General features: G+C 39.2%; 1 protein-coding gene across 1 annotated transcript in view; it reads left to right on the top strand.

Annotated features, from left to right (window-relative positions):
• The first annotated feature begins 19,204 nt into the window (after positions 1-19,204).
• MTMR8 (myotubularin related protein 8) overlaps positions 19,205-20,993 on the top strand; it is a 197,081-nt gene continuing 195,292 nt past the window's right edge. The window contains exon 1 of the mRNA XM_032618908.1: positions 19,205-19,386. Within this exon, the coding sequence (XP_032474799.1) occupies positions 19,205-19,386 (182 nt within the window). The remainder of the gene's footprint in view (positions 19,387-20,993) is intronic.

Below are 20,993 nucleotides of genomic sequence, written 5' to 3'. Positions count from 1 at the left end.
CAACCTGAAGCGCACCGTGCATTCTCCCACGGAAGTTTTCCCTGGATACCGGGACCCTGGCAGTGGTGGGCTGCACAGGATCCCCAGAAGGGGGGTGTCGATGGTGACCTGTGCTCACGCACAGGCTTCTTGTTGGTGGCAGCAGCAGCCTCAGCATCTCATACCCGTCTCTGGGCTCTGCGCTTTTAACCACTGCTTGTGCCTGTCTCTGGAGCTCCTTTAAGGAGCACTCTTAATCCCCTCTCCTGGCTAGCTGTAGTGCACTAACTAACCCCCTGCAGTCTGTGTTCATGCAGTCAACACCAGTCCTCTCCCTGTGCTCTGAGGGAAGCCGGAACCTCAACTCCCATCCCCGCCCACCCCAGTGGGTGAGCAAAGAAGCCTCTCGGGCTGGTGAGTGCTGGTCGGCACCAATCTTCTGTGCGGGAGTCTCTCCACTTTGCCCTCTGCAGCCCTGTTGCTGTGCTCTCCTCCGTGGCTCCAAAGCTTGCCCCTCTGCCACCCACAGTCTCCACTTGCGAAGGGGCTTCCTAGTGTGTGTAAACCTTTCCTCTTTCACAGCTCCCTCCCACTGGTGCAGATCCCGTCCCTATCCTTTTGTCTCTGTTTATTCTTTTGCCCTACCCATGTATGTACGGACTTTCTTGCCTTTTGGGAGGTCTGAGGTCTTCTGCCAGCGTTCAGTAGGTGTTCTGTAGGAGTTGTTCCACGTGTAGATGTATTTCTGGTGTTTCTGTGGGGAGGAAGGTGATCTCCGCATATTACTCCGCCAACTTCTCATCCCTCCCCTATGTTTTTTTTTGTGTGTGTGTGTGGTACACGGGCCTCTCACTGCTGTGGCCTCTCCCATTGTGGAGCACAGGCTCCGGACGCGCAGTGTCTGTGGCCCTGGCTCACATGCCCAACTGCTCCACAGCATGTAGGGTCTTCCTGGACTGGGACATGAACCCGCGTCCCCTGCATTGACAGGCGGACTCTCAACCACTGTGCCACCGGGGAAGCCCTCCCCTATGTTTTATTCTAGGAGTTTTATAGTTTTTTTCTTGCATTCAGCTCTTTAATTCATTTTGAGTTAAGTTTTTTATATGATATAAAGTAAGGGTCTAACATCACGCCAGTTTACCTGACACCATTTGTGGAAGAGACTGTCCTTTCCCCATTGTGTAGTCTTTGAACTCTTATCAAAAATCATTTACTGAAATATGCATAGGTTTATTTCTGGGCTCTATTCTGTTGCATTGGTCTGTATATCTGTTTTTATGCCAGTGGCACACATTTTGATTACTGTTGCTTTGTAGTATGTTTTGAAAATAGGAAGTGTGAGACCTCTAACTTTATTCTTCTTTTTCAAGATTGATTTCGCTATTTGGGATCCTTAGAGATTCCGTATGAATTTTAGATTTTAGGATCATTCTATTATTTCTGCAAAATATTACTTCAGGATTTTGATTGGAACTGCATTGAATCTGTAGATCACTTTGGGTAATGTGGACTTTTTATTTTTGCTGTACACAGGCCTCTCACTGTTGTGGCCTCTCCTGTTGTGGAGCACAGGCTCCGGACGTGCAGACTCAGTGGCCATGGCTCATGGGCCCAGCCGCTCCACGGCGTGTGGGATCTTCCCAGACTGGGGCACAAACCTGTGTCCCCTGCATTGACAGGCAGACTCTCAACCACTGTGTCACCAGGGAAGCCCAGTGTGGACATTTTAACAATATTAAGTCTTCCAATCAACAAGCATGGAATATCAATTCTACTTATTTGTATCTTCTTTGACTTCTTTTAACAATGTTTTCTAGTTTTCAGTGTACAAGTCTTTCACCTCCTTGGTAAGTTTATTCCTGAATATTTCATCCTTCTAGATGCTATAGTGAATGGGATTGTTGTCTTATTTTCCTTTTTGGATTGGTCATTTTTAGCTTATAGAAATGCAACTGATTTTTGTATGTTGATTTTGTATCCTGAAACATTACTGAAATTGTTTATTGTAACAGTTTTTTGGTGGAATCCTTAGAATTTTCTACATATAAGATCATGTCATCTGTGAACAGAGATAATTTTACTTCTTCTTTTCCAATTTGGATGCCTCTTATTTCTTTTTCTTGTCTGATTGCTCTGGTTAGGACTTTCAGTACTGGAGAACAGTTTTAAGAATGACTTTGCTGGATTGAGTCCTAGGGGCCGGTGTTCAAGAGAGATTTTTTTCTCAATCATAACTACTTTGGGTCGTAGTAAAGATTAAAATGAAACATAGCATGTAACGCACAATAATTGGTGCATAGTAACTTCTATATTTTGTTATTACAGTTGTTCCTGTGTTTGAGAGGTGAAACTTGGAACCTAACCCTGGAAAATAAAAGGATGAAGTTGTAACTCCCTAAAGATGTCGTTCTCAATCTGGCTACTTACTGGAATCACCTGGGGAAACTTTTTCAAACTTCCAAGACCAAACAAATTACATCAAAACCCTTAGGAGTGGGAATCAGGCATCAGTATTTTTAAAGTTGCCCAGTTGATTCCAATATTTAGCTAAGCATTTATATATATATATATATATATATATGTATATATGTGTGTGCGTGTGTATGTATACATATATACGCACATTTATATTTATTAATCTATATTTACATTTAAATATTTAATGATTTTGGCTTCCATTAATTTTGCATGTCTATGTTTTTCTCGACTGTACATTTTACTTAGTTATGTTATTTGGAATGATTCACTGGTTCTCAATGATGACTACACATTAGAATCACCTGTGGGGTTTTAAAAAATTCCACTTCCCCACCCCAGACCAATAAAATCAGTTTGGGGGCTGAGGCCTGCATAGTCCTTCTTTTGTTTTGTTTTTATTTTGCATTGTTTTAAAGCTCCTCTGGTATATAACCCATGTTGAAGACCATTAATTTACCTGAAAGGAAATTTGTGCTTGTGAGACTAAGACACTGCAGAGTTTTAATTGCTATAGATATAACCTAATTCTTTAGTTAGAATCTAAATATGTGAGCTTTTCTGGGTCAAACTATCCTGTAGTAATCACCTCTTATGGTTTATTAAGTGCCATTATATAATTTGATATTTATAATAAATTCACATGGCAGGCATAATTTTCCCCATTTTACAGGTGAGGCAACTGGTACAGAGAGTTGAAGTATGTTCCCTAAGGTTACCCTATTGGCAGAGCTGAATTTGTACCCAGGTTTCCTATTGCACAGTGTTGTTCTATAATATGCCATGCACACAACCTTGAAAAAAATATTTTCCCTCCAGTATGAGTACATACTCTCTTTCAGTCTTTTAACCAGAATAAATAATCACCCAATTTGAGTAGAATCTTTTTTGATCTAACCCTCTTTTTCTATATCTATTCAGTTTCAACTCAGGTTTGCCATTAACTTTCTATGTGTTTCAAGGAGGAAGGATTGCTAACTATGTCTGCTTGTAGATCAAGTGAGATAATTACTGAGAATTCAGGCCACTCCTTTCATTCTTTCTTTAAAAAAAGAAAACTTCAGTTTTTTGGAGCAATTTATATTTACAGAAAAATTGGGATGTTTTCCCATATACACCCTCATCCACCCTCCCCCTGCCCTGTTCAGTTTCTCCTGTTATTGACATCTTGCATTAGTGTGATACATTTCTTACAATTGATGACCCAATATTGAAACATTATTATGATTAAGTTCATCATTTACATTAGGGTTCACTCTTGGTTTTGTACGTTCTATGGGTTTGGACAAATGTATCCATCAGTATGGTATCATATAGAATATTTTTATAGCCCTAAAATGCCTGCATGCTTTGCCCATTCTTATCTCCTCCCACCCCCCAACTCCTGGAATCATAGATCTTTTTTCTGCCTCCAGAGTTTTGCCTTTTCCAGAATGCCACGTGGTTGGAATCATACAGTATGTAGCCTTTTCATATTGGCTTATTTCATTTAGCAATATACATTGAAGATTTCTCCATGTCTTTTCATGGCTTGATAGCTCATTTTTTAAATCACTGAATAGTATTCTAATGACTGAATGTAACACAGTTTCGTTATCCATTCACTTATTAAAGCATATCTTGGTTGCTTCCAAGTTTTGGCAATTATGAATAAAGTTGCAATAAATGTGTGCACGTTTTATGTGGGCATAAATTTTCAACTGATTGGGGCACATACCAAGGAGCACAGTTGCTGTATTTTATGGTAAGATTATGTTTAGTTTTGTATGAAACCACCAAAATGTCTTCCAAAGTGACTGTACTGTTTTGCATTCCTATAAGCAATGAATGAGAGTTCCCTTTGCTCTACATCCTCACCATCTGTTGTCAGTGTTTAGGATTTTGGCTATTCTAATAGGTGTATAGTGGTATCTCATTGTTGTTTTAATTTCCATTTCCTTCATGACTTATGATGTGGAGCATCTTTTCATATGCTTATGTGCCATCTTCATATCTTCTTTTTTTAAAATTTATTTTTGGCTGTGTTGGGTCCTCATTGCTGTGCCCAGGATTTCTCTACTTGTGGTGAGAGGGGGCTACTCTTTGTTGTGGTGTGCCAGCTTCTCATTGCGGTGGCTTCTCTCATTGTGGAGCACAGGCTCTAGGCACACGGACTTCAGTATTTGCACCACGTGGGCTCTAGAGCTCAGGCACAGGAGTTGTGGTGCATGGGCTTAGTTGCTCCACGGCATGTGGGATCTTCCTGCACCAAGGCTCGAACCCATGTACCCTGCATTGAGAGGTGATTCTTAACTACTGCACCACCAGGGAAGTCCTACATATCTTCTTTAGTGAGATGTCTATTCAGAATTTTGCCGATTTGTTTATTGGGTTGTCTGTTGTCTTATTGCTGAGTTTTAATTGTTCTTTATATATATGTATACCTGTCATTTTTCAGATATGTGTTTTTTAAATATCTTTATTAGAGTATAATTGCATTACAATGTTGTGTTAGTTTCTGTTGTATAACAAATTGAATCAGCTATGTGTATACATATATCCCCATATCCCTGCCCTCTTGCATCTCCCCACCACCCTCCCTATCACACCCTTCTAGGTGGTCACAAAGCACTGAGCTGATCTTCCTGTGCTATGTGGCTGCTTCCCACTAGCTATCTATTTACATTTGGTAGTGTATATATGTCAGTGCTACTCTATCACTTAATTCCAGCTTACAGTTCCCCCTCCCGTGTCCTCAAGTCCATTCTCTAGATCTACGTCTTTATTCCTGTCCTGTCCCTAGGTTCATCAGAACTTTTTTTTTGATTCCATATATATGTGTTAGCATATGGTGTTTGTTTTTCTCTTTCTGACTTACTTCACTGTGTATGACAGACTCTACGTTCATCCACCTCACTACAAATAACTCAATTTCATTTCCTTTTATGGCTGAGTAACATTCCACTGTATATATGTGCCACATATTCTTTATCCATTCATCTGTCAATCGACACTTAGGTTGCTTCCATGTCCTGGCTATTGTAAACAGTGTTGCAATGAACACTGTGGTATATGACTCTTTGAATTATGGATTTCTCGGGGTATATTCCCAGTAGTGGGATTGCTGGGTCATATGGTAATTATACTTTTTACTTTTAAGGAACCTCCATACTGTTCTCCATAGTGGCTGTATCAATTTACATTCCCATCAAGAGTGCAAGAAGGTTCCCTTTTCTCCACACCCACTCCAGCATTTATTGTTTGTACATTTTTTGATGATGGCTATTCTGACAGGTGTGCGGTGATACCTAATTGTAGTTTTGATATGCATTTCTCAAATGATTAATGATGTCGAGCATCCTTTCATGTGTTAGTTGGCGATCTGTATATCTTCTTTGGAGAAATGTCTATTTAGGTCTTCTGCACATTTTTGGATTAGGTTGTTGTTCTTTTTTGTTACTGAGCTGCATGAGCTGCTAGTAAATTTTGGAGATTAATCCTTTGTCAATTGCTTCATCTGCAAATATTTTCTCCCATTCTGAGTGTTGTCTTTTCGTCTTGTTTATGGTTTCCTTTGCTGTGCAAAAGCTTTTAAGTTTCATTAGGTCCTACTTGTTTATTTTTGTTTTTATTTCCATTTCTCTAGGAGACGGGTTAAAAAGGATCTTGCTGTGATTTATGTAATAGGGTCCTGCCTATGTTTTCCTCTAAGAGTTTGATCGTGTCTGGCCTTAAATTTATGTCTTTTATCCATTTTATTTTTGTGTATGGTGTTAGGGAGTGTTCTAATTTCATACTTTTACATGAGGCTGTCCAGTTTTCCCAGCACCACTTATTGAAGAGACTGTCTTTATTCCACTGCATATTCTTGCCTACTTTATCAAAGATAAGGTGACCATATGTGGGTGGCTTTATCTCTGGGATTTCTATCTTGTTCCATTGACCTATATTTCTGTTTTTCTGCCAGTAGTGTACTGTCTTGATTACTGTAGCTTTGTAGTATAGTCTGAAGTCAGGGGGCCTGAATCCTCCTGCTACGTTTTTCTTCCTCAAGATGCTTTGGCTATTCAGGGTCTTTTGTGTTTCCATACAAATTGTGCAATTTTTTGTTCTCATTCTTTGAAAAATGCCATTGGTTGTTTGATAGGGATTGCATTTAATCTGTAGATTGCTTTGGATTCTATAGTCATTTTCACAATGTTGATTCTTCCAATCCAAGAACATGGTATATCTCTCCATCTGTTTGTATCATCTTTAGTTTTTCATCAGTGACTTATAATTTTCTGCCTACAGGTCTTTTATCTCCTAGGGTAGGTTTATTCCTAGGTATTTTATTCTTTTTGTTGCAGTGGTAAATGGAAATGTTTCCTTAATTACTCTTTCAGATTTTTCATCATGAGTGTATAGGAATGCCAGGGATTTCTGTGCATTAATTTTGTATCCTGCAACTTTACCAAATTCATTGATTAGCTCTAGTAGTTTTCTGGTAGCATCTTTAGGATTCTCTATGTATACTATCATGTCATCTGCAAACAGTGACAGTTTTACTTCTTCTTTTCCAATTTGAATTCCTTTTTTTTTTCTTCTCTGATTGCTGTGGTGAAAACTTCCAAAACGATGTTGAATAATAGTTGTGACAGTGGGCAACCTTGTCTTGTTCCTGATCTTAGTGGAAATAGTTTCTGTTTTTCACCATTGAGAATGATGTTGGCTGTGGGTTTGTCCTATGGAGCCTTTATTATGTTGAGGTAGGTTCCCTCTATGCCTACTTTCTGAAGAGTTTTTATCATAAATGGGTGTTGAATTTTGTCAAAAGCCTTTTCTGCATCTATTGTGATTATCATATGGTTTTTCTCCTTCAGTTTGTTAATATGGTGTATTGCATTGATTGATTCATGTATATTGAAGAATCCTTGCATTCCTGGGATAAACCTCTCTTGATCATGGTGTATGATTCTTTTAATGTGCTGTTGGATTGTGTTTGCTAGTATTTTATTGAGGATTTCTGCATCAGTATTTATCAATGTTATTGGACTGTATTTTTCTTTCTTTGTGACATCTTTGTCTGGTTTTGGTATCAGGGTGATGGTGGCTTCATAGAATGTGTTTGGGAGTGCTCCTCCCTCTGCTATAGTTTGGAAGAGTTTGAGAATGACAGGTGTTATCTCTTCTATAAATGTTTGAAAGAATCCTCCTGTGAATCCATCTGATCCTGGGCTTTTCTTTGTTCGAAGATTTTTTATCACAGTCTCAATGTTAGTGCTTGTGATTGGTCTGTTTATACGTTCTGTTTCTTCCTGGTTCAGTCTCAGAACGTTGTACTTTCCTCAGAATTTGTCCATTTCTTCCAGGTGGTCCATTTTATTGGCATATAGTTGCTTGTAGTAATCTCTCATGATCCTTTGTATTTCTGTGGTGTCACTTGTTAGTTTTCCTTTTTCATTTGTAATTCTGTTCGTTTGAGTCTTCTGCCTTTTTTTCGTGATGAGTCTGGCTAATAGTTTATCAGTTTTGTTTATCTTTTCAAAGAACGAGCTTTTAGTTTTATTGATCTTTGATACTGTTTCCTTCATTTCTTTTATTTCATTTCTTTCATGTATTTCTGATATGATCTTTATGATTTCCTTCCTTCTGCTAACTTTGGGGTTTTTTGTTATTTTTTCTCTAATTGCTTTAGGTGCAAGGTTAGGTTGTTTATTTGAGATGTTTCTTGTTTCTTGACGTAGGAGTGTATTGCTATAAACTTCCCTCTTAGAACTGTATTTGCTGCATCCAATAGGTTTTGGGTCATTGTGTTTTCATTGTCATATGTTTCTTGGTAATTTTTGATTTCCTCTTTGATTTCTTCAGTGATCTTTGATTATTTGGTAGTGTATTGTTTAGCCTCCGTGTGTTTGTATTTCTTCCAGGTTTTTTTCTGTAATTGATATCTAGTCTGATAGCATTGTAGTCATGAAAGATACTTGATAAAATTTCGATTTTCTTAAATTTACCAAGGCTTGATTTGTGACCCAATATATGATCTATTCTGGAGAATGTTCCATGGGCACTTGAGAAGAAAGGGTATTCTGTTTTTTGGGGTATGGAATGCCCTATAACTATCAATTAAGTCCATCTTGTTTTATGTGTAATTTACAGCTTGTGTTGCCTTATTTATGTTCATTTTGGATGATCTGTCCATTGTTGAAACTGGGGTGTTAAAGTCCCTTACTCTTATGTGCTGCTGTTGATTTCCCCTTTTATGGCTGTTAGCATTTGTGTTATGTATTGAGGTGCTCTTATACTGTGTTCATAAATATTTACAATTGTTATATCTTGTTCTTGGATTGATCCCTTGATCATTATGTAGTGTCTTTCTTTGTCTCTTGGAAGAGTCTTTATTTTAAAGTCTATTTTGTCTGATATGAGAAATGCTACTCCAGGTTTATTTTGATTTCCATTTTCATGGAATATCTTTTTCCATACCCTCATGTCCAGTCTGTATGTGTCCCTAGGTCTGAAATGGGTCTCTTGTAGACAGCGTATATATGGGTCTTGTTTTTGTATCCATTCAGCCAGTCTCTGCCTTTTAGTAGGAGCATTTAATCCATTCACTTTTAAGGTAGTTATTGATATGTATGTTCCTATTACCATTTTCTTAATTGTTTTGGCTTTGTTGTTGTAGGTCTTTTCCTTCTCTTGTGTTTGCTGCCTAGAGCAGCTCCTTTAGCATTTGTTGTAAAGGTGGTTTTGTGGTGATGAATTACCTTAACTTTTGCTTGTTTGTAAAGATTTTAATTGCTCCATCAAATGTGAATGAGATCCTTGCTGGGTGGAGTCATCTTGGTTGTAGAATTTTCCCTTTTATCACCTTAAATATGTCCTGCCACTGCCTTCTGGCTTGCAGTGTTTCTGGTGAAAGATCAGCTGTTAACCTTATGGGGATTTCCTTGTATGTTATTTGTTGTTTTTCCCTTGCTGCTTTTAATATTTTTTCTTTGTATTTAATTTTTGATAGTTTGATTAATATGTGTCTTGGCATGTTTATCCTTGGATTTATCCTGTATGGGACTCTCTGTGCCTCCTGGCCTTGATTGACTATTTCCTTTCCCTTATTAGGGACGTTTTCAACTATAATCTCTTCAAATATTTTCTCAGTCCCTTTCTTTTTCTCTTCTTCTTCTGGAACCCCTATAATTCCACTGTTGGTGCATTTAATGTTGTCCCATAGGGGTCTGAGACTGTCCTCAATTCTTTTCACTTTTTTTTCCTTTTTCTGCTCTGAGGTAGTTTTTTCCACTATTATCTTCCATGTCACTTATCCATTCTTCTGCCTCAGTTATACTGGTATTGATTCCTTCTAGAGAATTTCTAATGTCATTTATTGTGTTGTTCATCATTGTTTCTTTGCTCTTTTGTTCTTATAGGTCCTTGTTAAGCGTTTCTTGAATTTTCTCCATTCTATTTCCAATATTTTGGATCATCTTTACTCTCATTACTCTGAATTCTTTTTCAGGTAGACTGCCTATTTCCTCTTCATTTGTTTGGTCTGGTGGGTTTTTACCTTGCTTCTTCATCTGCTGTGTGTTTGTCTGTCTTCTCATTTTGCTTAACTTACTGTGTTTGGTGTCTCCTTTTTGCAGGCTGCAGGTTCATAGTTCCCATAGTTTTTGGTGTCTGACCCCAGTGGTTAAGGTTGGTTCAGTGGGTTGTGTAGGCTTTCTGGTGGAGGGGACTGGTGCCTGTTTTCTGTTGCATAAGCCTGGATATTCTCTTTCTGGTGGGCAGGACTGCATTCAGTGGTTTGTTTTTCGGTGTCTGCTACCTTATTATGATTTTACGAAGCCTCTCTTCTAATGGGTGGGGTTGTGTTCCTATGTTGCTAGTTGTTGGAATCTGGTATCAAGCACTGAAGTTTGCTGGTTATTGAATGGAGCTGGGTGTTAGTGTTGAGATGGAGCTATCTGGGAGAGCTCTCGCCATTTGATATTACATGGAGCTGGGAGGTCTCTTGTCAATCAATGTTCTGAACTCGGCTCTCCCACGTCAGAGGCACATGTCTGAAACCTGGTCAGAGCACCAAGATCCTTTCATCCACACAGCTCAGAAGAAAAGGGAGAAGAAAGATAGAAAGAACGAAAGAAAAATAAATAAATAAATACAGTTATTAAAATAAAAAATAAACATTATTAAAAATTAAGAAAAAATAAAAATAAGAAAAGAAAGAGAGAAAGAAGAGAGCACCCAAACCAATAAACAAATCTACCAATGATAATATATTCTGAATACTAAACTAAGATAAACATAAACCATAAACAAATTAGATGCAGAAAGTAAACCCCAAGTCTACAGTTGCTCCCAAAATCCACTGCCTCAATTTTGGGATGATTAGTTGTCTATTCAGGTATTCCACAGATGCAGTGTACATCAAGTTGATTGTGGAGATTTAATCTGCTGCTCCTGGGGCTGTTGGGAGAAATTTCCCTTTCTCCTCTTTTTTCCCACAGGTCCTGGGGTTCAGCTTTGGATTTGACCCCACCTCTGTGTGTAGGTCACCTGAGGGCGTCTGTTCTTCGTTCAGACTGGACAGGGGTAAAGTAGTAGCTGATTAGGTGGCTCTGGCTCACTCAGGCTGGGGGGAGGAAGGGTTATATAATGCGGGGTAGGCCTTTGGCAGCAGAGGACGGTGTGACGTTGCAGCAGCCTGAGGCGTGCCGTTTGTTCTCCCAGTGAAGTTTTCCTTGGATTACAGGACCCTGGCAGTGGCAGGCTGTGCATGCTCCTGGGAGGGGAGGTATGTATTGTGACCTGTGCTTGCACACAGGCTTCTTGGTGGCTGCAACAGCAACCTTATCATTTCATGCCCATCTTGGTGTCTGCGCTGATAGTCACGGATTATGTCCAACTCTGGTGCTCGTTTAGGCAGTGTTCTGAATCCCCTCTCCTCCTGCACCCCAAAACAATGGTCTCTTGCCTCTTAGGCAGTTCCAGACCTTTTCCTGGACTCCCTCCCTGTTAGCTGTGGTGCATTAGCCCCTTTCAGGCTGTCTTCACACAGCCAAACCCAGTGCTCTCCCTGGGATCTGAACTTCAAAGCTGGAGGCTCAGCTCCCTTCTCCCACCTGTTCCAGTGGGTAAGCAGACAAGCCTCTCAGGCTGCTGAGTGCTGGTTGGCACCGAAACTCTGTGCAGGAATCTCTCCGCTTTGCCCTCTGCATCCTTACTGCTGCATTCTCTTCTGTGGCTCTGAAGCTTCCCACACCCCCCTCGTCTTTGCCAGTGAAGGGGCTTCCTGGTGTGGGGAAAGATTTCCTCCTTCACAGCTCCATCCCTGTGGTGCGGGTTCTGTCCCTATGCTTTTGTCTCTGTTTTTTCTTTTGCCCTACCCTGGTACATGGGGAGTTTCTTGCCTTTTGGGAAGTCTGAGGTCTTCTGCCAGCGTTCAGTAAGTATTCTGTAGGAGTTGTTCTACATGTAGATGTATTTCTGATGTATTTGTAGGGGAAGGTGATCTCCAAGTCTTACTCCTTCACCATCCTGAAGGTCTACTTTCCTTACTGATCTTAATCATTTCTAGCTTTTGACTTAAAGTGAGAGACATGCTTCTCTTCCTTTTACTTGAACAATAGAAGCCATTGTAGTGTTGTTAATTGGCCTATTTTCAATACTGTGGTGTCTCAGGGAATAGGGAGGCCCCAAGGAGAGGAAGAGAGAAGGGGAATGGCTGTTGGTGGAGTAGTGAGAACACAGACAACATTTATTGATTGAGTTCCCTGTCTTGTATGGGCATGGTTAATGTCATCCCCAAACAATTATAATAGAAGCATCAAAGATCACTGATTACACATCACCATAACAAATATAATAATAAGGAAAGGTTTGAAACATTGTGAGAATTAGCAAAATACGGCACAGAGACACGAAATGAGCAAATCCTTTTGGAAAATGGCACAGACAGAATTGTTAGACACAGGTTTGCCACAAACCTTCAATTTGTATAAAACTAAATATCTGCAGAGAGCAATGAAACACATTAAAACAAGGTATGCCTGGACCTATTAATTTATCCCCCTTTTCTTCTTTTCCCTTCCTTATTATATGCAAGCATTCTAATGTGAATAATGTTATATTTGAATATGTCTTTTTAAAAACATCTTTATTGGAGTATAATTGCTTTAAAATGGTGTGTTATTTTCTGCTTTATAACAAAGTGAATGAGTTATACACACACATATGTTCCCATATCTTTTACCTCTTGCATCTCCCTCCTTCCCACCCTCCCTATGCTACCCCTCTAGGTGGTCACAAAGCACAGAGCTGATCTCCCTCTGCTATCCAGCTGCTTCCCAGTAGCTATTTTGCGTTTGGTAGTGTATATATGTCCATGCCACTCTCTCACATTGTCCCAGCGTACCATTCCCCCTCCCTGTATCCTCAAGTCCATTCTCTAGTAGGTCTGTGTCTTTATTCCCGTCTTGCCCCTAGGTTCTTCATGACCTTTTTTTTTCTTAATTCCATATATGTGTGTTAGCATACGGTATTTATTTTTCTCTTTCTGACTTACTTCCCTCCATATGACAGACTCTAGGTCCATCCACCTCACTACAAATAATTCAATTTCATTTCTTTTTATGGTTGAGTAATATTCCATTGTATATATGTGCCACATTTTCTTCATCCATTTATCTGTTGATGGACAATTAGATTGCTTCCATGTCCTGGCTATTGTAAATAGAGCTGCAATGAATATTTTGTTACATGACTCTTTTTGAATTACGGTTTTCTCAGGGTATATGCCAAGTAGTGGGATTGCTGGGTCATATAGTAGTTCTATTTTTAGTTTTTAAGGAACCTCCATACTGTTCTCCATAGTGGCTGTATCAATTTACATTCCCACCAAGAGTGCAGGAGGGTTCCCTTTTCTCCACACCCTCTCAATGTTTATTGTTTGTAGATTTTTTGATGATGACCATTCTGACCGGTGTGAGATGATATCTCATTGTAGTTTTGATTTGCATTTCTCTAATGATTAATAATGTTGATCATTCTTTCACGGGTTTGTTGGCAGTCTGTATATCTTCTTTGGGGAAATGTCTGTTTAGGTCTTCTGCCCATTTTTGGATTGGATTGTTTGTTTTATTGTTATTGAGCTTCATGAGCTGCTTGTAAATTTTGGAGATTAATCCTTTGTCAGTTGCTTCATTTACAAATGTTTTCTCCCATTCTGAGGGTTGTCTTTTGGTGTTGTTTATGGTTTCCTTTGCTGTGCAAAAGCCTTTAAGATTCATTAAGTCCCATTTGTTTATTTTTGTTTTTATTTCCATTTCTCGAGGAGGTGGGTGTAAAAGGATCTTGCTGAGATTTATGTCATAGAGTGTTCTGCCTATGTTTTCCTCTAAGACTTTGATACTGTCTGGCCTTACATTTAGGCCTTTAATCCATTTTGAGTTTATTTTTGTGTATGTTGTTAAGGAGTGTTCTAATTTCATTCTTTTACATGTAGCTGTCCTGTTTTCCCAGCACCACTTATTTAAGAGGCTGTCTTTTCTCCAGTGTATATTCTTGCCTCCTTTATCAAAGATAAGGTGACCGTATATGCGTGGGTTTATCGCTGGGTATTCTATCCTTTTCCATTGATCTATATTATTATTTTTGTGCCAGAACCATACTGGCTTGATTGCTGTAGCTTTGTAGTATAGTCTTAAGTCAGGGAGCCTGATTCCTCCAGCTCCGTGTTTCTTTCTCAAGATTGATTTGGCTATTCAGGTTCTTTTGTTTTTCCATACAAATTGTGAACGTTTTTGTTCTAGTTCTGTGAAAAATGCCAGTGTTAGTTTGATAGAAAGCTACAGGCCAATATCACTGTTGAACATAGTTGCAGAAATCCTCAGCAAGATACTAGCAAACAGAATCCAACAGCACATTAAAAGGATCATACAACATGATCAAGTGGGATTTATCCCAGGAATGCAAGCATTCTTCAATATACGCAAATCAATCAATGTGATACACCATATTAACAAATTGAAGGAGAAAAACCACATGATCATCTCGATAGTTGCAGAGAAAGCTTTCAACAAAATTCAACAAACATTTATGTTAAAATACCCTCCAGAAAGTAGACATAGAGGGAACTTTCCTCAACATAATAAAGGCCATATATGACAAACCCACAGCCAACATCATCCTCAATGGTGAAAAACTGAAACCATTTCCACTAAGATCAGGAAAAAGAAATGGTTGCCCACTGTCACTACTATTATTCAACATAGTTTTGGAAGTTTTTGGCACAGCAGTTAGAGAAGAAAAAGAAATAAAAGCAATCCAAATTGGGAAAGGAGTAAAGCTGTCACTGTTTGAAGACGACATTATACTATATATACAGAATCCTAAATTTGCTACCAGAAATCTACTAGAGCTAATCAATGAATTTGGTATAATAGCAGGATACAAAATTAATGCATAGAAATTTCTTGCATTCCTATACACTAATGATGAAAAATCTTAAAGTGAAATTAAGAAAACACTCCCATTTACCATTGCAACTAAAAGAATAACGTATCTAGGAATAAACCTACCTAAGGAGACAAAAGATCTGTGTGCAGAAAATTATGAGACACTGATGAAAGAAATTAAAGATGGTACAAATAGATGGAGAGGTACACCATGTTCTTGGATTGGCAGAATCAACATTGTAAAAATGACTATACTACACAAAGCAATCTACAGATTCAATGAATATGTCCTTTAAAACATGATGGTTGTTTCATATGCATGAATTTTTAATTTATGTAACTAGTGATATCTGCAGTATATCATTCTGTTTCTTACTTTTTCACTAAATTATACATCTATGGATTTAGATCTATGGATCTATTCATGTTGCTATGTGTACCTCCAATGCATTGCTTCTAATACTTGCTTAATGCTAATACTTGCTTAATGCTCCAGCACATCTGACCTATCTATTCTAACAGTGATGGAAATGTTCATTCTTGTATATATCCTCTTTAGAACCTGTATGAAAATTTCTTTGGGCTCATTTTCAAGAATAGAATTCCTGGGTCATAGAGTGTACATTTTTATGTGTACTTTGCTTATGTAGTACCAGATTGCCCTCCTAAATAGTCTCAATCTCTCTATACCCCCTCGCCCCCTGCCAGTTGTAGTAGATGAGGGTTCTTTTATCCCCATATCCCTATCAACACTTGGCATTTTCTAGCCTTCTAGTTTTTGCCAGTCTTACAGCCTTAAAGCAATATCCTTTGGTTTTAATTTTCGTTTATATGATTCCAATGTTTTGAGTGTCTCTTCATGGTTGTATGCTTATTGGATGTCCTATTCTGTAACTTGCCTTTTTATGTTTTGCCTATTTTTCTATTACAGCCTCTGTCTTTTTCTCTTTGAATTACAGTAGTCCTTTATATTGTCTAGATAATAATCTCTTGTTTGGTTTTTCATTTTATTTTATTTATTTTTTTATACAGCAGGTCCTTATTAGTCATCAATATTATACACATCAGTGTATACGTGTCAGTCCAAATAGACCAATTCATCACAACCACACTCCCACCCCTCTGCTGCCTTCCCCCCTTGGTGTCCATACGTTTGTTCTCTACATCTGTGTCTCAATTTCTGCCCTGCAAACCGGTTCATCTGTACCAGTTTTATAGGTTCCACATATATGCGTTAATATATGATATTTGTTTTTCCCTTTCTGACTTACTTCACTCTGAATGACAGTCACTAGATCCATCCACGTCTCAACAAATGACCGAATTTCATTCCTTTATATGGCTGAGTAATATTCCATTTTATATACATACCACATCTTCTTTATCCATTCCTCTGTCAATAGGCATTTAGGTTGCTTCCATGATCTGGCTACTGTAAATAGTGCTGCAATGAACATTGGGGTGCATGTGTCTTTTTGAATTATAGTTTTATCTGGGTATATGCCCAGTAGTGGGATTGCTCGATCATATGGTAATTCTATTTTTAGCTTTTTAAGGAACCTCCATACTGTTCTGCATAGTGGCTGTATCAATTTACATTCCCCCCACCAGTGCAAGAGGGTTCCCTTTTCTCCACACCCTCTCCAGCATTTATTGTTTGTAGATTTTCTGATTATGCCCATTCTAACTGTTGTGAGGTGATACCTCATTGTAGTTTCGATTTGCATTTCTATAATAATTAGTGATTTTGAGCAGCTTTCCATGTGCTTCTTGGCCACCTGTATGTCTTCTTTGGAGAAATGTCTATTTAGGTCTTCTGCCCATTTTTGGACTGGGTTGTTTGCTTTCTAAATATCGAGTTGCATGAGCTCTTTATATATTTTGGAGACTAATCCTTTGTCTGTTGATTCATTTGCAAATATTTTCTCCCATTCTGAGGGTTGTATTTTAATCTTGTTTATGGTTTCCTTTGCTGTGCAAAAGCTTTGAAGTTTCATTAGGTCCCGTTTGTTTATTTTTGTTTTTATTTCCATTACTCTAGGAGGTGGATCAAAAAAGATATTGCAGTGATTTTTGCCACAGAGTGTTCTGCCTATGTTTTCCTGTAAGAGTTTTATATTGTCCGGTCTTACATTTAGGTCTCAAATGCATTTTGAGTTTATTTTTGTGTATGGTGTTAGGGAGTGTTCTAATTTCATTCTTTTACATGTACCTGTCCAGTTTTCCCAGCAACACTTATTGAAGAGACTGTCTTTTCACCATTGTATATCTTTGCCTCCTTTGTCATAGATTAGTTGACCATAGGTGCATGGGTTTATCTCTGGGTTTCTGTCTTGTTCCATTGATCTATGTTTCTGGTTTTGTGCCAGTACCATATTTTCTTGATTACTGTAGCTTTGTAGTATAGTCTGAAGTCACTGAGTCTGATTCCTCCAGCTCCGTTTTTTCCCTCAAGACAGCTTTGGCTATTTGGGGTCTTTTTTGTCTCCATCCAAATTTTAAGATTTTTTTGTTCTAGTTCCATAAAATATGCCACTGGTAATTTGATAGGGATTGAATTAATTCTGTAGATTGCTTTGGGTAGTATAGTCATTTTCATAGTATTGATTCTTCCAATCCAAGAACATGATATATCTCTCCATCTGTTGGTTTCATCTTTAATTTCTTTCATAAGTGTCATAGTTTTCTGCATACTGGTCTTTGTCTCCCTAGGTAGGTTTATTCCTAGGTATTTTATTCTTTTTGTTGCAGTGGTAAATGAGAGTGGTTCCTTAATTTCTTTTTCAGATTTGTCACCATTAGTGTATAGGAATGCAAGAGATTTCTGTGCATTAATTTTGTATCCTGCAACTTTACCAAATTCATTGATTAACAATAGTAGTTTTCTGGTGGCAACTTTAGGATTCTCTCTGTATAATATCATGTCATCTGTAAACAGTGACAGTTTTACTACTTCTTTTCCAATTTGTATTCCTTTTATTTCTTTTTCTTCTCTGATTGCTTGGCTAGGACTTCCAAAATCATATTCAATATTAGTGCTGAGAGTGGACATCCTTGTCTTCTTCCTGATCTTAGAGGAAATGCTTTCAGTTTTTCACCATTGAGAATGATGTTTGCTGTGGGTTTGTTGTATATGGCCTTTATTATATTGAGGTAGGTTCCCTCTATGCACACTTTCTGGAGTGTTTTTATCATAAATGGGTGTTGAATTTTGTCAAAAGCTTTTTGCTTGTATTGAGATGATCATATGGTTTTTATTCTTCAATTTGTTAATATGGTTTATCACATTGATTGATTTACGTATATTGAAGAATCCTTGTATCCCTGGGATAAATCCTATGTGATCATGGTATATAATCCTTTTAATGTATTGTGGGATTCTGTTTGGTAGTATTTTGTTGAGGATATTTGCGTCTATATTCATCAATGATATTGTTATGTAATTTTCTTTTTATGTAGTATCTTTGTCTGGTATTGGTATCAGAATGATGGTGGCCTCGTAGAATGAGTTTGGGAGTGTTCCTGCCTCTGCAATTTTTTGGAAGAGTTTGAGAAGGATAGGTGTTAGCTCTTCTCCAAATGTTTGATATAATTCACCTGTATAGCCATCTGTTGCTGGACTTTTGTTTGTTGGAAGGTTTTTAATCACAGTTTCAATTTCATTCTTTTTGATTGTTCTGTTCATATTTTCTATTTCTTCCTAGTTCAGTCTTGGAAGGTTATATCTTTCTAAGAGTTTGTCAATTTCTTCCAGGTGTTCTATTTTATTGGCATAGAGTTTCTTGTAGTAGTCACTTAGGACGCTTTGTATTTCTGAGGTGTCTGTTGTAACTTCTCCTTTTTCATTTCTAATTTTATTGATTTGAGTTCTCTCCCTCTTTTTCTTGATGAGTCTGCCTAATGGTTTATCAATTTTCTTTATCTTCTCAAAGAACCAGCTTTTAGTTTTATTGATCATTGCTATTGTTTTCTTTGTTTCCATTTCATTTATTCCTGCTCTCATCTTTATGATTTCTTTCCTTCAGCTAACTTTGGGTTTTGTTCTTCTTTTTCTGGTTCCTTTAGGTGTAAGGGTAGATTTTTCTTTTTTCTTGAGGTAGACTTGTATAGGTATAAACCTCCATCATAGAACTGATTTTGCTGCATCCCATAGGTTTTGGATCATCGTGTTTTCATTGTCATTTTTCTCTAGGCATTTTTTGATTTTGTCTTTGATTTCTTCAGTGATCTCTTTGTTATTTAGTAACTTATTGTTTAGCCTCCATGTGTTTGTATTTTTTACGATTTTTTCTCTGTAATTCATTTCTAATCTCATAGCGTTGTGGTCAGAAAAGATGCTTGAGAGAGCTGGAACTATCACAGCTCGGGGTCTCTTCCCTCTGCCATCACAGAACTGCCCCGGAGGCCGAGGGGAGGGCAGCCTCACTGAGGCTGCCGGCTCTGCAGGGTCCCCAGCGCCCGAAGCCACGACAGTCATGCAGACGATGGGCCGGATACACCAGAAATACCTCTACACGTGGAACCACACTTACAGAACACCTACTGAATGCTGGCAGAAGACCTCAGACCTCTCCAAAGGCAAGAAACTCCCCACATAACTGGGTAGGGCAAAAGAAAAAATGAAAAAACAGAGACAAAAGAATAGGGATGGGACCTGCACCAGTGGGAGGGAGCTGTGAAGGAGGAAATGTTTCCACACACTAGGAAGCCCCTTTGCATGTGGAGACTGCGGTTGGTGCAGTGGGGGAGCTTCGGAGCCACGGAGCAGAGTGCAACAACAGGGGTACGGAGGGCAAAGCAGGGAGATTCTGGCACAGAGGATCGGTGCCGACTGGCACTCACCAGCCTCAGAGGCTTGTCTGCTCACCCGCCAGGGCAGGCAGGCTATGAGCTGAGACTTGGGGTTCAGTCGGAGCGCAGGGAGAGGACTGGTTTTAGCGGCGTGAACACAGCCTGAAGGGGTTAGTGCACCATGGCTAGCCAGGAGGGAGTCCGGGAAAAGGTCTGGAGCTGTTGAAGACGCAAGACACTTTTTCTTCCCTATTTGTTTCCTGGTGCATGAGGAGAGGGGATTAAGAGTGCTACTTAAAGGAGCTCCAGAGACGGGCGCTTGCCACGGCTAAAAGCACGGACCCCAGAGATGGGCGGGAGACGCTAAGGCTGCTGCTGCCGCCACCAAGAAGCCTGTGTGTGAGCACAGGTCACTATCCACACCCCTCTTCTGGGGAGCCTGTGCAGTCCACCACTGTCAGGATCCGGGTATCCAGGGACAACTTCCCTGGGAGAACGCATGGCGAACCTCAGGCTGGTGCAATGTCACACTGGCCTCTGCCACCGCAGGCCTTCGCTGCACTCCATGCCCGTCCCTCCCCCAGGTCTGAGTGAGCCAGAGTCCCAGAATCAGCGGCTCCTTTAACCCTGTCCTGTCTGAGCTAAAAACAGACGCCCTCCGGCGACCTACACGAAGGGGCGGGGCCAAATCCAAAGCTGAACACCTGGAAACTGTGAGAACAAAGAAGAGAAAGGGAAATCTCTCCCAGCAGCCTCAGAAGCAGAATAAAGCTCCACAATCAACTTGATATACCTTGCATCTGTGGAATACATGAGCAAGATTTATGATTCTTTCCCCTTTTCCTCTTTTTGTGAGAGTGTATGCTTCTGTATCAGATTTTCTCTGTATAGCTTTACTTCCACCATTTGTCCTAAGGTTCTATTTGTCCGTTTTTTTAAAAAATTATTTTCTTAATAATTATTTTTAATTTAATAACTTTATTATATTTTCCTTTAACTTCTTTCTTTCTTTCTTTCTTTTTTCCTTCCCTCCCTCCTTCCTTCCTTCCTTCCTCCCAGCTTCCCTCCCTACATCCCTGCCTTCTTTCCTTCTTCTTCCTTCCTTCCTTCCTTCCTTCCTTCCTTCCTTCCTTCCTTTCCTCCTTTCTTTCTTTTGTTCTTTCTTCCTACTTCTAGTAATTCTTTCTCTCTACTTTTTCTCACTTTTAGTCTGAGCCGTGTGGATGAAAGGTTCTTGGTGCTGCAGCCAAGAGTCAGTGCTGTGCCTCTAAGGTGGGAGAGCCAACTTTAGGACTCTGGTCAACAAGAGACCTCCCAGCTCCACATAATATC

This window comes from Phocoena sinus, chromosome X, assembly GCF_008692025.1.
Source record: "Phocoena sinus isolate mPhoSin1 chromosome X, mPhoSin1.pri, whole genome shotgun sequence".
Lineage (NCBI taxonomy): Eukaryota > Metazoa > Chordata > Mammalia > Artiodactyla > Phocoenidae > Phocoena > Phocoena sinus.
This window is presented reverse-complemented; position numbering and strand designations above follow the sequence as displayed.